Source organism: Macrobrachium nipponense, chromosome 20, assembly GCF_015104395.2.
Source record: "Macrobrachium nipponense isolate FS-2020 chromosome 20, ASM1510439v2, whole genome shotgun sequence".
Classification (NCBI taxonomy): Eukaryota; Metazoa; Arthropoda; class Malacostraca; order Decapoda; family Palaemonidae; genus Macrobrachium; species Macrobrachium nipponense.
The window spans coordinates 998,925-1,016,830 of NC_061089.1; the positions used below are offsets into that span (position 1 = coordinate 998,925).

The window sequence follows — 17,906 nt, forward strand, 5'->3', positions numbered from 1 at the left end:
CTCTTCTTACACACCTCTTTCATATATATATATATATATATATATATATATATATATATATATATGTTCTAATAATTCAAAACTTGAATAAATAAATCTGGCACCGATGACAATAGGTTTAAGCATAAATTATCTTAAGTCTACTATGTTCTTCATTCCTAAACTGTGTAGGTGATAGATACAATCAGTATTTTCTGAGGTTTTTATTGCGGCGCTAAAACAACAATATCTTGAGGGAAAAATTCAGAGCTTCAGAACCTAAAGTTTTTCACTTAGCACAATAGTGAGAGAGAGAGAGAGAGAGAGAGAGAGAGAGAGAGAGAGAGAGAGAGAAAGAGATTCCCAGATTATATATAATATAATATGATATATATATATTAATATATATATATATATATATATATATAGATATATAACTATAATATATATATATATATATATATATAAAAAACATGCCCAGTAGTTATATATATATTATATATTATTATATAATATTATATATATATAGATATATATATATTATATAACATGCCCAGTAGTTGCAAGGTTGCAATAAATCGACTTGGGAATCCAAGTTTGAAATTGAGCAGCCTGCCCACAGCCGTTATGGTCCCGGGCTTTCTTCTTCGTAGTAAAACGTCATGTGTTCAGATTCTTCGAGGTTACAAACAATAGCTGAAATGACAAAGCATAAATCCAGTCACCAGCAACATCCAATTTTTACATGATTCAGCCAACTCGTATTTTATAACTGTGTATATATATATATATATAATATAGATATATATATATATATATATATATATATATATATATATATATATATATGAATAATTATCACATCACCGTGATTCATATAGATCATTCGAGCTACAAATGTCCTTTAATATCTAATTCGCTCTACCTCGGAATTGATATATTTTCATATATGTACCGAAGGGGAATTTTAGTTGATAATAATTTCGTCCCCTCATGGGATCGAACCACCGTCCAAGTGGACGGGAACGAAATCAGGAACGGCCAGTTACGTTATCCAGTCGGCCAACAGGGAGGCTTTAAGTTTTATATCGATTCTGGCCTTACAAATTCCCCGTCGACCTCGGTGTTTTCGTAATTAGAATCGATATGAAACCCCCTCCACCATGTTAGCTAATTAGAACGTTTTGACCCACGTAGCCTTGTAATGAATAATTATCACAAAGGAATAGCTATATGTTACATCTATGGTGAGCTGACATGTGCGACAAAGACAAGAACATAGATGATTTGTCATTAATTATCTATCTCCCAATCTTTGTAGTACTTGAATAATGCTATACATCGCCTTTTCCAAATCACACAACTGGGCCTCGTCTCGACTGATCCTCTTCAATTTTCCACTGAAAAACTAGTGACCATGTTTTTTTAAGAATGTGAAATGAAAGCACAACTAACTTGAGTTGAAAATAAGGGAGATTGGGATCTCACTGGGTATGTGTGCGATTTTGCAGACATAATTTGTGATTTTCATTTTAACTGGACGAACCACATACATTATGTAAAGGGAAAAAACAAAGGCAGTGGCTATGGGTCAGATATTAAGGACCTAGCAGATCAGCACTATTGACACGGCACACTGCCGGACCGTTAAGGGGAGAGTTATTAGTCCGGAATTAGTTTCCGTACTTTATTATTTTGTGCTATTGATTCGGTCGGTCTTTGACCTTCAGATCTTGACTTTCTGTTGTTCCTTCCATGGATGCAACAGAAATCTACCTCTGCAAACTGCAAGGCTTGCTTTACTACTTCAAGAAGATTCTTTCCAGGAACACGTTTTGCGTAAGATGCAATGGTTCTCTAGAGTCTCTTTTGTATAGCTGGACTAATTCATGCGTTCATACTCATGAACAGCTTGCTTTAACCTATCAAAACTCTCAAATTTCATTCCTTTTGCAAGTAGAAGGTCTGCCGCTGTTTACGAATCTGTGTACATGCGCAATAATAAATCCCGGATGTTTACGGAAGTCTGACGCATGTGCAGTAAGTTCTGTACCAAGTACTATAGCAGAGACCACCTAGCTTTGCAGCTAATCCCCGCCCACTGCACGCTTGTGATTGACAAGCTCTTGAAGGGGAATGACTTCACGCTAGTTACCAGTCCAAATGATTACCAGTACGGATTTGACTCCGTTCGGTGATGCTGAGTTTCGTGCATGAATCATGACACCGCAGAATTGAGTTTCCGGAGTTGTGTAGTCTGCAACTGATATCTCCGATAAAAGATATATGCAGTTGTATATCATAATGAAGGTCTTGGATTATTTTGTCCGTGAATCTTTCTTTTTACCATGCGCAGCCTACACACGAATCTTGTTTTTTTTTTTTATTGGTGTTGGCCTGCACAAGCGAAACGACATAGACCACATTAATTGAAATGAAGCATTGACTTATACAGGCAGTTCCGATGTTAGGGCAATAATTCATCATAATCCTTCATGTCAAATGTTCATATCATTGAGAGATTAGACCTATATTCTGAGGCAATGACGGGGCATAGGCCTGTGTGAAATTCTTATATTTTCAGGCAATGACAGGACATGGCCTACTTGTCAATTTCTTATGTTTTGAGGCAATGACAGGGCATAGGGCTACACATCAAATTCTTATATTTTGAAGCACTGTCAAGACATAGGCCCACACATAAAATTCTTATATATTGAGACAATGACAGGGCATGGACCTACACGTCAATTTCTTATTGCAAATCGTTTTTTACCCTTATCTGTTGGAAATAGAGTAGCTTCTGTTTAATACAGTAGTTTCAACTCCACGATATAGTATAATGTATATGCAGAAACTGGAATGTACATTTATAAGCAAGAGCACATACACATACATGCGCGGATGGCCATAGTAACTGTAACGCCTCTTATACCACAGAGACTAAGAGTAAAACTTGTGGTTGTGTAGCCGATGGCAATCTTAAGAGTGCCTCAGCCTTACCCACAGCTGTCAAAGTGCTCTCAATGAACTATATTGATTTACTAAAGGGATAACAAATTATATTACTGTGTTGAGTCAATATAAGGCTGATGTAGCATTTCTATGAAAATGAAGGTTATGGTAGGAAGGCATCATACGATACTTTAACGAGATAAGAAAAATATATGATAGAAGAAACTATATGTATGAAATGCTCCAAACCAGTCTGCGAGTAGCGCTACCCATGAATCACTTGGTTTTGGGGACATTTTTGTAGGTTACCCCGTTAGACAAAAGGATACATAAGAGTTTCTCTCTCTCTCTCTCTCTCTCTCTCTCTCTCTCTCTCTCTGTTGGTAGGAGAATATTCTAGCGCAAACTATATTCACAAACAAATGACTAAATTTCAGTTAACAAGAGTAGCCAGATAAATCAATAGGTCTACGTTTTTTTTTTTTTTTTTTTTTTTTTTTTTTGCAATGTTTGGATACCATATGAAATATGTTCGAAGGCACTAAAAGCACCATAACAGCAGCAACAAAAACAAGAATAATAGCAAAAACAACCACAATAAAGCGGCTGAATATAAGATAGCCCAGCCTATAATCCAAACGTCATAAGCTGCGTAAACCGTCTAAAAGACACAGGACCTTATAGGTCTAAGTCCTTTTTTATGATCCTGTTATTTCGAAAGGCGGTAATCCTTAAGAAAATTCTCAGCAACTTTTATCCAATGTCTTGTACTTATAGCCTGTCATACTGTAACTTTTTGTTAAACAAAGGTATGTTCTGGTTTTGTGGAGTGCAGTCACTGCTTGTCATCCCTCCGAATGTGTAAACGATTCAACTGAAATCGATTTCAAGACTATTGTAAAATTTCCTGAAATCAATACCGACTGCATACCTCTGGGAAAGTCTTGTGTTTAAATTTAGAATGGCGAACACGCTTGACAATATCAGGGGTTATTTACTATTGTCCAGTGATTCCAGTGCACCGATTCGAACGCAGACATTCCGTGTGTGGCTGTGTTCAGGCGAACCTATTTACGAAACAACATTGCAGCATATTTTCCTGTTTTTTTTTTTCTCTCTCTCTCTCTCTTTTTTATGCAGACGTGAATTATGATTTTATTTCTGGGGATAATGTAACGTTTCCTATTGATAATCAGCACAACGTATTTTAGCTCGGCAAAACAACCATTGCAAAATAAATGAAGTTGAAAAGAACCACAGATTGACCAACTTTTCGAAACTATTTCCAACCAATCAGCTTCAAGGAATGGTTGTGACGTAATCAGTAGGCGGGGCTTAGCTGCAAAGCTAGCTGGACTTTACTATAGTTGCAGGGCACGGTAGCCTGCCGTACCAATAGCCACTTCGAAAAACAAAAATGCTCGCAAGTTGCTTACTACCTCTAAAAACCTTCTCAAACTTCTTGAGGTGCTGATAGGCTCCCCCATACGCACAGCGACCATTGGTTTCGATTACCATTCGCTTTAGATGAGACTGACACTGAGGTCAACCAAACTATTGCAGTGACTGGCTTCGATCATCTAACGATCTTCAGCAAAGCTCACATGAGCATTTAGCATGTCAGTATTTCCGTAAATGTCACTCCGGTTGACCGTGTGCAAAGCGTAATGACGGAATGCTAATCACGAAAACTGTGAATGTTGGATTTCAAAATATTCTAAAATCCGTCATTCACGAGCATCATTCTTCTGGGCGGAGGTACTGGAACAAGTGAAAGACTGATTATCTGTTGTTAATTCGTGTCAGTCAGCGTTCTCACTTTCTCGAAAGAGTGAACTTCAGCGCCGAGATGGCAACACTTTCTGAAAATAGCGGCAACAGCAAGGTTTTGTTTGGTGCAGGATTCCACTGATATATGCCTGAACTTCGATTTAATACAAAATGAAAATGACTTGAGGTAAGATAAAAAGAAATGTTGCGTATGAGAAACAGCTAGAAATTTTCAGGTCAATTTACAAGATGTAAATATCGATGATGTTCAAAGGAAACTGAGCACGTTAAGAAGTAGTTTCAGAAGGGAACTAAAGAAAATTCATGATTGAAAGAAGTAGCGCGAGAGCTGAGGCTATCTCTTCAGTTCTAGTTTCCACCCTTTATTTCTTGTTCTGGTTTTCGTTTAATGTGAAGAGGTTACTGTCTACTTTTGTTATGCCTTCCAGTGTTTTGGATGTCTCTATTAGCTGTTCTCGCAATCGTCGTGTTTCTAAATCATACATATTCAGGTTCTCTAGTCGTCTTTGGTAATCTATTTGCATTGTTTTGTGGATTTTAAGTCCTTGGTAATAATAACTCCAAGGTCCTTTTCTTGTTCTACTCTATTTATGTCATTCGCAAGCAGCATGTAGTTGGCATGAGGGATGTTTGTTCCTATTTGTAACACTACATTTATCCAGGTTAAAAGGCATTTACCATCTTTTTGACCACTCTCCTATTTTTCTTAGATTATTTCTTAAACTTTCCACTGTAACTGGTTCTGCTGTATTATTTACACCTAGTTTGGTTTCATCCACAAATTTGGCTATCCTGCTAGTTAAGCCTACATCAATGTCATTAATGTTAATAAAAAAGAAGAATGGGCCAAGGACAGAACCCTGAGTTATTCCTCTTGTCACATCTGCCCATTCTGATTCTTCACCATTTATTACAACTCTCTGTCGTTTCAATTCATTATGTATACTGCATAAAAATCATCAGTTAACTATAGCAGTCGATTCATAGACAATGGTGGTATAAAAATCAATATATACTTAGGTGAATAATTTCCACAAAATATTACTCAAAGCAATTCACTAGGTCTAGTTCTCGTTGGTATGGAATTTAGGCCATCAGGACAAACAATTTAAATCTTCAGATATTCAGGGCTCTACAACTACTGCCCAAAATGAAATTCATGTCACCAACCCCACAACCTAGGGTTGAACCTAAGATCCACGAATGACAGTTGTTATGTGCAAAACTAACCATCCCATTGAGAGGCTAGGTCTAGAATTTAAAGATAAGTACCTACAAAGGAAAAAACGGTGCAGATACTCTATGTACAGAATGTCCACTAGCTGTTTGCAAAAATTGCAGGCAATAATATTGATGGAGTGAGAGCGAGTCTTTCATTTGGAGACATGCTTTCCCTCATCACTGTATTGCGTTTAGTTGTAAGGGGTCTTAGCTTATCCTAAAGTTTCTCATAACTTTCTTTATTTGTTCGACAATAACTATAAAAGTCATTCAAATCAGTTAATCTTATTTCATTCAAGAGGTATAAATGATTGAAGGCATTACGTTTCCTTATCTAGTCTCTCACCCATCGTTTACAGATACCTACCACTTGTAATCAAAGAAACTGCCATCATTATGGCAACACTCGCTCTCTTCCTGTTGCTCATACAGAGTTCATGAAGACCACCTTCATGTGTTTTCTGTCACCGCTTCAGTGACTGATGGTAGGAATGACATTTCACAATGATCGAATGATTGTGCGTTCTCAGGAATGACAGTTTTCACATTCTGTCAGTCCTGTGAATGACTCTACTTGCTCCATATTTATCTATTATTTCAATGCGGAAACACGATTATTGCGTACAATTAGGTGATAATATGTTTCATAAGAGTGAAATCTGTCATTTATTTCAAAACTTGAAGAAAATGTCACGTTAACCAAATTTCCGAAAAAACACTTACGAAACATTTTCAAAACTTTCGTTCGCTCAGATCTGATGCATTTGACCAAAACGAAGTCATCATCAAAGCTCAGTAAAAAAAAAAACAATCGTGACATTGATATTGCTTTCAAAGTAAGCATAACATTTGAAAGTCCTATTTGATTGTTTTTACACCGCTACGCTGAAAAAAATGTAAATATGTATATTGTTACGACCATTCGCCTCTTAATACTCTTTCCTGCATTTTCACTGATGCAAGTACGAAGCGGAGCTCCAAACGGCCATAGACAATAAATAATAAGACATTTAATGATGCCTTAACTTAGCTTATTTTTATAATAGAGCTCTTATCCAAATTTAAATAGCATTAAATTTAAGTATGATATACGAGTAAATATATAACACGGAATAAGGTAAACACAACGAAATTTTGTTATTTTACTTAAAATTAATTAAAGGTCCAATATAAAGATAAGGATTACGATGATAACAAGAATAATTAAACTAAAGCAATAACGAATGTAAATTAACGAAACTCCAGGAACATTCACATTGTACAGCATTAAGACAAATGAGCAAAACAAGCAGGTAAGTAACAATTAAATCGATTATCAATACACTGTAGATAATACGGGAAATAACGTAAATATTAAACAATAAAATGCAGAAAATACACACATACCCAGCAAGCGTCAACAGAACCTTAAATGCAATAGTAATACTTACAAATTAGTAAGTACAAATGTAACACTTTTATATATAATCCAGGGTTATTAACACTATGACAAATCCAAGAAATCTCAATCCCTGGTGGTGCTCCAATGGCCGAAGTAAACAATCCAAGGACTGAGGAATACAAACACCCAAACAACGCGCAAGGACAACACAGACAGACACGGGAAAAATATGAACTACAAAACATTTACAATCCACACTACAAAAATACTTTATTTACATAAATTCAATACTCCTAACATAAATGCAATACTCTTAACAATATACAAAAGTAGAATACGCCCACTGATATCAACGTGTGAGCAGAGCGTGTGTGATGCAACCATTAGAGTGGCGGTGCAACACCACCCGGTGTAACAGGTCTACAATGAGTAGCGACAATGAAATTATCTTGAAAACATTTATTTTATATTTATCAGAGGAATGTTTAGGTTTTTATACAAAATTATTTGTTATATTCCTTAAATACTCAAAAATGTTGGTTTACTAGCAAATATTCGCCTATGCAATTATTCTTTTGTCAAAGCCAAGATTTTGTTGCTAGGCCTAGGTGTGTTAGATTTCTTTGCTTTACACTTAGCATTCACATCTCTCTATTTCCAATTACTAGCCAGAAAACAAATAAGGTTATCTACACATTCTTGCACTTAAAGTTACCTTTTGAAAGAATAAATTTTACGCAAAGAGCGAGCAGAAGGACTTTCAAGAATTTTAAGCCAGTTAAGAAAACAAGTGTTACATATGCCTTGATATTAATACTAATAGAACAGGTAACCTCTACATATAAATTCATTAGTAACAGAAATTACATCTCAGAAGGCTTAGATTATTTCTGTGTGCCTATATCATTTTTGCAACATCCATGCAGCATAAACAAAGTCTAAAACTTCAACATTCAAAGAAAACTTGTTGTAATTCATATTCCTATAACTCTGGTGACTGTTCTCTTTATCAAGTTAATCTCTGGTTACTGTCCTCTTCAACAAGGTAATCCCTGGTGACTGTCCCCTTTAACAAAGTAATCTCTGGTGACTGTCCCCTTTAACACAGTAATCTCTGGTGACTGTCCTTTTTAGCAAGGCATTACTGTTCTGTCTGACACCTTATACCAGGTATCTTTGTACTGTCTGTCCTTTTTACCCATGTAGTAATATGGTGCCTGTCCCTTTCATCCATGTATTACTGGTCTTACTGTCCATTTTATGCAGGTATTATTGTGATAACTGTCCATTTTTCCAGGTATTGGTGTGGTGACTGTCATTTTTATCCATATATTACTTTAGCGACTGTCCCGTTTATCGAAATATTGACTGAAAAGCATTTTCTAAAATATATTTTCATGGTTTTGAGTACATGATATGAGGCATGATAAACCCATAGACGCCTGCACAAAATCGAATTTGCAGACCATTCCTTACTATTTATCGGCGCCCGCCCCGGCACCCACAACCACCACCACCGATCACTCCAGCAATGAACACAATGAACACAATGGACATTCCTGGCTTCGCCTTTAGGTTATTATTCAAGTAGCTGTCATAGCTGTGTACAGGTACTCAGCTAGACTTATTGTGTTTTGAATGATAGCTCAGTAGAAAGGCCCATTCTAAATGCATGGTTAATCAATTCCAAGTATGACATTCTATATCTTGTTATGGATAACAGTATTGTTTAACAACACTTAATATCAAACAGGTTTGTTATGAAAAACTGATCAGCAATCTCAGAGAGCCCTTCCCTACATTGCCTGGAAATGAATCTCTGAAGAAGTATCCCAGTGTCCACAAAATATGTTGTTCACTATTGAAGAGGGTCCATGTTACGCTGCTTTCAGCTTTAGGATCATCAAAACACTTCCAGACCTACTACATAACTCAAAAAGTAAACCTCTAAAAAACACAGCCTCTTTAAACGCATGGGTAATACTTATGTACTCTGCTTCAGCATTCGATAATGCTGTCACTTCTTGCTTTCTATTCTCCCAACTAATAGGACCATTACTACAGAGTTTAAAAACATACCATGACACAGATTATCTCCCTTCCCAGTCACTTGCAAAAGATGCATCACAAAAACCTGCCACGCCATTTTCAGATATTGAATAATTAAATCCAAACTCCATAGTTCCTTTTAGATATCTGAAAATCTTTAGATCAGCTTGCCAGTGCTCCTTACCATAACTGTTATTTGATTGACTCAAATAATTCACGGCGTAAACAGTATCAGATCTCGTACATAATGACATGTACAACAATCTACCAATAGCTTGTTGATACAGCACATCTTTGGGACAGTCTTTACTTTTTCCATAATGCTAGACCACATTCAATGGGAGTCTTAGCACTAACACAATCTAGCATTTCAAATTTGGATAACAATCTTTCACAACAGGCTCTTTGGTCCAACTTGACACTTACCTCAGTCCTCGTTACTCTCATACTCAGACATTCAGAAACTTCTCCCAAATATGTGAACAAATTGTCAACATAAAGTGCTACAATGACAAGTCTGGTTCCTTTCTTCCACACATAGACATATCTCATACTTAGATTGTTTGAAGCCAGCTCCAACTAGAATGATATGCCCTTTCTTGTACCAACATCTACTCACTTGTTTGAGCCCATACACTGCCCTATTCAGTTTGCACACTTAACCATTTTCTGTTACAAAACCTTCAGGTTAGCACATATATATTTCTTCTTTTAAGTCACCATCCAAAAAGGCCGCAGAAATGTCAACATGGTGAATTTACCGATCAAGTTCAACAGACAGAGAAAAGAAAGGTTTCAGCATACTGTATCTAACAACTGGGGCATAGGTATCTGAAAAATCAATAACATATTTTTGTGAGCATCTCACAGCCATCAATCTAGCTTTGAACTTAGCAACATTCCCATTACAATTCCGCTTAATCTTAAAAACCCATTTACACTTTACAACATTTTTACCAACAGGCTTCTCAACAAGATCCCACACATTATTTTCTATGTAAGATCGAATCTCTTCGTTCATAGCTTTTTCCCAGTGAATACTATCTTTGCCTTCCAGGGCCTGACTAACAGTATTTGGTTCAAAGTGATCTTCAAACACTACATTACAATACAAAAATGCAGTATACATCTGAAAATCAGGAAACTCTTTCCGTTTTCTGTCTCTCAGTGGGTACCTCCTATTTTGTAAATTTTTATCAATATTTTAATTAATTTCCTTACCTACATTTTCCCCCTCAAAGTCACCATCTCCAGTATCACGGAACTCACCTTCTTCCTCATCAACAGGAACTTCATCTACTCTCAGAGCAAGAAGTAAACTTACCTTCATCAAACTTGACACTATGCTCAATAAAAACACCTTTTTGGTTTATCAGGATTAAACAAGTGATACCATTTGCTCTCTCTGTCATACCCAACAAAAACCAAACACTTGCTTCTTGCATCCAATTTGTCACCTCTAACCTGCTCAGATACATGCACATGTGCATTACAACCAAAAACTCTCATATTAGAATATTTGGAAGAAGAATGCGAACGTAAACAGACCATAGAGGGTATATACCTGGAGTTGCAATCTCTATACCAATAATACGTAGTTCAGTGGTCTTCCACCAGGTGGTGCTGCAAAGTCTTGCGGCAATTTTTAAAGGTCTAGTAACCCGCAAATTGAACTGGGGATTAGTGATATTGTTAAATTTTTATTGTTATGTTTAATGAGTAAGTGTTAGCGAATGTTTAGGATTTAATGAGTAAGTGTTTAGCGAATGTTTAGGGTTCACTAAATAACTGTTAGTGAATGTTTATAAGTAAGTGTTTAGAGAATGTTCATAAGTAAGTGGTTAGTGAATGTTTAGTTTAGGGTTTAGTGAATGTTTAATTTGTTAGTATTCAGTGAGGTTCACTGAAAGTTTTGTGAATGTTAATGAATGTTTATTGTGTAAGTATTCAGTGAAGTTTAATGATTCTGCGGTTTTAGTGAATGTTTGTGAATGTAAATGAAAGTTTAGTGCGAAAGTATTCAGTGAATGTTCAGTGAATGTTATGTGAGTGCCTTGTGAATGTTAGTGTTTAGTGAAAGTTTAGTGTGTATATATTCAGTGAATGTTTAATTAGTATTTAGAGTTTAGTGAATGTTTAGAATGTGAGCGTTTAGTGAAGGTTTAGTGCATGTTAGTGTTTAGTGAATGCTCAGTGCGTAAGTATTCAGCACAATTTTACTGTGTAAGTATCCAGTAAGTGTTTAGGGTTTAGTGACTGTTTAGTATGTGTTTAGTGAGTGTTTAGGGTTTAGTGAATGTTCAGTGTGGGCTTAGTGAGTGTTAAGGGTTTAGTGAATGTTAGTGTTTAGTGAATGTTTAGTGTGTAAATATTCAGTGAATGTTTGCTGTAAGTATTCAGTGAGTACTTAGGGTTTACTGAATGTTTAGTGTGTGTTTAGTGTATTTAGGGTTTAGTGAATGTTAGTGTTTAGTGAATGGTTAGTGTGCAAGCATTCAGTGCGTGTTTAGGGCTTAGTGAATGTTTAGTGTATGTTCAGTAAGTGTTTTGGGTTCAGTGAATGTCAGTGTTTAGTGAATGTTTAGTGTGTAAGTATTAAGTTAATGCTTAGTGTGTAAGTATTTAGTGAATGTTTAGTGAGTGTTTATTGTTTAGTGAATGTTTTGCAAATGTTTGTGTTCAGTGAATATTGAGTAAGTATTCAGTGAATGTTTAGTGAGTGTTTCATGAATGTCTTGTGAATGTTGGTGTTTAGTGAATGTTTAGTTTGTAGGTGTTTAGTGATAGAAAACTTTGCCTCAATTGATTGTTTACCTAAAGCGCAAGCAACACACATGTCATCATTTACATTTGTAAATTTCACATCATCTGAATGAGACCAAAAAAAAAAATTCAATTTTCGTTGCCCAATATACCCTAATCTTTAATGCCACAAATCATAATCCTGAACATTACTTACAAAAACTGACTTGGTGTCTGGTTTTCCATCAAGAAGATACAAACAATTCTCTGGGCTTCCAGTACCCAAAACTGAAGCATTGACAACACAATCATCAGCATCAGCAAACTGACAACCTTTCGATGTAAACAGGACATTAATACCACGATCAGTACATTGACTCACAGACAACAAAGTAGTACTCAAACCAGGAAGATAAAGAACATATGACATTTTATCACTGAATTATTTGATGACAACTTTGTCACCTGTACCAGCAACTCTTAATCTTCCATTACCACCAACCACAACACCCTGATCAAATTCACAGTCTTTGTAATTCGCAGGAAATTTTTTGTCCAATGACATATGCTCTTTAGGACTAGAATCTATCACTATTGTACTTTCAGTCAGTCGTGGAGACAAAGCACAAAGAAGTTTTCTTTAGAGTAAACTTCTTACCACCATCATCACTTTTCTTGTCATACTTCTCACTAGCAGGAGCCTCATAGTCCTTCGGTTTAGGGCAGTCCTTGATGGGATGCCCCTTTTCGTGGCAGCGCCAACAACACATATTAGACGTATCCTTCTGCTGCTTGTTTTCGATCACTAGACTCAGCACCAGTGACATCTCTACGCTGACTATCGTCCAATATTTTGGTGATGACAGTATCTAAAACCGTATCCTTTTCCCTAGCACACACGGTCATAACCAAACTGGCATACTAACTAGGCAGTCCTTGAAATATCATGGCTACCTTAACTACTTCTCCCAGACTTTTCATTTCTTGCCCCAGAGACGTGATGTGTGCTATAAATATAACCTTCCATATCACTAAAGTCCTGAAATTTTGCGTGGCTCATGGTTCGAACCAAATAATTGTACTGCCAGAGGCCTTTGGTTTCAAACTTCTTCTTCAGAGTTTCTCGTGCCTCTTTAGCTGTTTTTGCACTGTTCATGTTCTGATAATTTTGAGGGTCTTCCATGAGTCATATGTCAGCAATAGCTCGTTCTTTGCGGCGCTCCTTCCCATCTGCTGTATCAGCCCCTTGCACAGCCAACCACCATCCCTGTCTTCTCAAATAGTTAGTCATGGAGAAGCACCAATTCTTGTAGTCTTCTCCCCCTTTCAAATTCGTGATTCCGAAGCCGCATGGTCCAGAGGCGGGTTCACCCATCTTGAATCACGGAGTCCAATAATACCTTCAATCAGTATCGAAATCAGTATCCGCTCTTCTCAATTAGCTCCTGGGCCCATAATCTGTGATAATGTGGGGCTAACTGACCAATTAGACATTAAATTTCCAAGGACTGAGGCGGAAAAATGAAACACATCTAACAGATACAAAGGGGTTTGCAATGTGGACCCCGTAGACAAAAAAAAAAATAAAATAAAAAAAATGCATGTTGCAGATTACAGCAATACCAACTGTTGCAAGCTCACAACAGTAGGATGTCCTCCAAACCTTTTTTCATACTTAGAAACAGTTAGCATTTTAACTAATATTTTTCAGCTGTGTTCAACAAGTAATCCTAACTCAATTTTAACATCAACTGTTCTACAAGCTTAGTTGCTAACTAACTAGTTGGTCTTGCGCCACAGACTTTCCCATGCTATTTAGGCATAGTATACTCTCTAAAAAGAAAAAATTATTTTTTGCAGATGTTTCTGGTAATTGTGGTGCTGCTCTTGCAGACGCTGGTGGATGGCCAGCTGGGCTCTGTCCACTCCCCACCAGATTTGCCACCGTTACTGGATCCACTCAGCTGCCCCGAGACTTACGAAAATCATCCTTTGGTAAGCAAGGAGCAAAGATAGACATTATTTTATGTCTCTATATGTTTGCTTTCTATTCACATTCTACTGATACATATAAGGTAGGGAGGCGCATTGCGGTGTAAACTGTTTAATTATATTGTGCAAGCCCTTTAGAATGGATTTAATTTGTTTATTAAAATAGGAGTTCACTGTCTGTGTAGGATCAGACCTCTGTTTCGTGTAAGTATCAGTATCATTTAGCAATGCCATTATTTAAATTACATAGTCACTTGTTTCCATTATTACCACTGCATTAGACTTATCTGCCTTTGTTACTTGCACTGTTTCGTCTTTTTTTATTTTCTTATAAGCTTGGGCCATTTAATTAAACAGTTCACACACCGCAATGCGCCTCCCTACCTTATATGTATGGTTTAGTCAAGACACACAAAATCAATAACCCTATCAGACCAATCATTAGTTCAGTGGGCTCAGTTATGTATAATTTATCAAAATGGCTTAAATGGCTTGTAAAAATTCTTAACCTTTGGTAGGAAACATTTCTAACACGAATGTAAAAAAAACAATGTTGATTTTATAAACAAATTGAATAGTTTAAATTTGAATTTTGATTTTAATATGGTTAGTTTTGATGTTGTCTCTTTATTTACAAAAGTGCCTGTAAATGAATTTTTGGAGGATGAATTAGAACGTCATGATATTCCCTTAACTGTAGCAAACCTCATTAGTCTCATAAGGTTATGTATCAAAGATAGTAAATTTTGCTTTAATGGGAGATTTTTTGTACAAAAGTTTGGCGTGGCTATGGGGAATCCCTTATCTCCTGTCCTTAGCAATATTTACATGGAATTTTTTTTAGATAAAACTCTTACCAAGAATTTTGCCCCAAAATGTTATATGGTTTAAGTATGTGGATGAATATTTTTGTATTTGGCCAGTTCACGAAAATCTCCAGGAATTCCTTAATAATCTCAATAATTTATTCCCTTCTATAAAATTTACTGTAGAGGAAGAAAGAAATTGTAATTTGAATTTTCTTGATGTAACTATCCATAGAAATGATAGAAATTTCACCTTTTCAGTCTTTCGGAAATCAACTAACATTGCCTCTTTTGTTCATTACTACTCCAATCATTATCAAAATGTTAAATTCTCTGTTTTTTCTGGGATGTTCCTAGGGGCTTTACGTGTCTGTAGCCCACAGTTTATTGACGCTGAGATTAAAACTATTTATGATATTGCCTTGAAACTTAAATACCCAAGGACGTTTGTAGAAGCGGCATGGAAAAGAGCTAGATAAACATTTTATTTAACTAATGACAAACTGGAATTTAGTAAGCATAACATTCTAAAATTACCCTATGATGAAAGGTTTTTAGAAATTCCTAGAATTTTAAAGCTTTTTAACATAAACGTTGTTTTCAGTAATATTAATGTCAAGAGTTTAGTAATAAAACATTCTCCTAAAGATCTTCCAGGCTGCATATATGAAATTCCTTGCAAAAAGTGTGATAACGTCTATTACGGACAAACGGTAAATCTCTTTCACAACGACTCAAACAGCACCAATATTCTGTGAGAACTGGGCAAATATCGAATGCATTATTCGTACATATGAGAGATTTAGATCATCCTATTAACAGGAGTCAAGCACGAGCCTTAATCCCTGTAATGACACAGTTAAAAGGAATATCATTGAATCTTGTTTCGTTAAGTCAAAAAATGGAAATGTTCTAAATTTAAGTCTTAGTTTATTGAAAGTCGATGCCTTCATAATGAAAAAAGTTGTAGATAAATATAAGGAACAAAATTAATATATTCAGTTTTTACATGTTTTGGACTATACGGATACGTTGTAGTTTCTGTTAGGGTTAAATCTATGTTTAGGTTTGTGACCGTGTGATATCCGATAATACTGGATTATCTCTTTGATCTTTACCCTTTTGACAATTAACCATCTGGTATTCTTGATCTTTTTGTTTACCTGATAACTTTCTTTCCAACTGTAATTCATTCGTTCCTTGACAATGTCTTAGTAAAGACGAAAGCGCTTGGATAATTGCCTATCATTTCCTTGTGGTATTCGTTTATATTATATATTTTATTATATATTATGAGCTTATTATCTTATTATCATATATAGATATATCTATATATATTATTATATATATATAATATATATATAATATATATATGATATAATATATATGAGTATGTGTGTGTGTGTGTGTGTACGGGGATACCTTAACGTGGTGAAGAGGTTTGTGTATCGCCATGGTTAGCAAAACTGTATTAGTCTGGGCCACCCAGACTAGGTTGGTTTGCTGTGAGCGATCAGATCGAAGTCTCCCACTATCACCAATCCACAGTGGCCGGAGAGGTGATGAAAAACTGACCAAACACCTGACATGAACACAACAACCCCGTCTCGGCCCCCAGTCCCCAGCGGCAGTGGAACAACTGCCCCAGTTGGCGGGCTAATACGTCCCACTGTAGGAGGTGCTAAAAATCTCTGGACTAGAATAGGTCACCTTTGGAAACTGAACCTTGCATCGTACAATGGCAAGAGTCTGTCCAGAGGGTCAGATATTTTGCTTCAGAGGACATGAAAGGAACAACGAAAATGGAGTGGGTTTTCTTAATAAAAGTCTTGCAGGTAGCATAGAAGAATTTTATAGTATTAGTGATAGAAATGATGGATTGACTATCAAACTAAACACGAAGTATAAATTGAAGATCATTCAAACGTATGCACCAACAACATCCCATACAGAGGAAGAAATAGAAAATTTTTATGAAGATCTGGAGATATCTTTGAAAAAACACAAGACTCAATTTCCATTTGTTTTGGGTAATTTCAATTCTAAAGTAGGTCAAAAGAAGTGAGAAGAATCAGCTGCAGGTAAATTCGGAGTAGGCACAAGAAATGACAGGAGGCATGCTTGTAGGATTTGCTGAAAGAAACAATCTACAAATAATGAACAACTTTTATTATGAAAAGGAACATAGAAAATGGACATGGTGAAGGCCAAACGGAAAAACGAAAAACGAAATAGAGTTTATTCTAAGTGAAAAAGTTTATTTAGTTAAAGTTGTAACAGTGTTAAACAAATTAAAGTCAAGCGACTATAGAATGGTGAGAAGTAAAATTTGTCTAGATCTAAGGAAAGAAAGAGGAAACCTAATGAGAGAAAAATCTGATGAGTTTAGTTTAGCAATACAAAATAGATACTCCCAGCTACATGATGAAATGGAAGCAAGTAAAGAAGAAATGAATAGTAACCTAACAAAATTTGTATTGGAATCAGCACAAGAGATAGGTGGAAAAGTTCCCAGACAAGATCCAGGAAAACTATCAGAAAACACCAACAATTTAAGAAACGATTGGAAATTAGGGTAAAATCCCAGAGAGGTGAATAGAACTAACAGAACTATCCAAAACAATAAAAAAAACTAAAAACTCAAGACATTCGAAAGCACAATCGGAGCAAAATTGAGGAAACACTAAAGAAGGGAAGAAGCATCAATTGATGAAAAGAAGACTCGGAACAGATATTTGCTTTAAAGGATGAAAATGGAAATATCAACAAAAGAGATGGAGTGATAAAAATTGCTGAGGATTTCTATACTATTCTGTACAATAGCGATATGGGAAATAACTTTGTCAATAGAAATAATGAAACACCTGAGTCGGTACCAAATGTAACAAAGGAGAAGTAAAGAAAGCATTAAGAGGCATAAAAAGAAACAAAGCAGCAGGAGAAGATGCCTAACAATTGATTTAATAATAGATGGAGATTTCATTTTAGTA

The 17,906-nt window shown here is 35.9% G+C and overlaps 1 protein-coding gene across 2 annotated transcripts in view; it reads left to right on the forward strand.

Moving 5' to 3' along the window:
- The window catches only part of LOC135221461 (venom phosphodiesterase 2-like), a 128,645-nt gene that overhangs the window by 24,315 nt on the left and 86,424 nt on the right, over positions 1–17,906 (forward strand). The window contains exons 1-2 of one of the 2 annotated variants that reach the window (XM_064259221.1): positions 9,094–9,266; positions 13,979–14,113. In XM_064259221.1, the coding sequence (XP_064115291.1) occupies positions 13,979–14,113 (135 nt within the window). In that variant the 5' untranslated portion in view covers positions 9,094–9,266. Of the gene's footprint in view, positions 1–9,093; positions 9,267–13,978; positions 14,114–17,906 lie in introns of those variants that run through there. The other variant, XM_064259215.1, reaches the window with a different exon arrangement.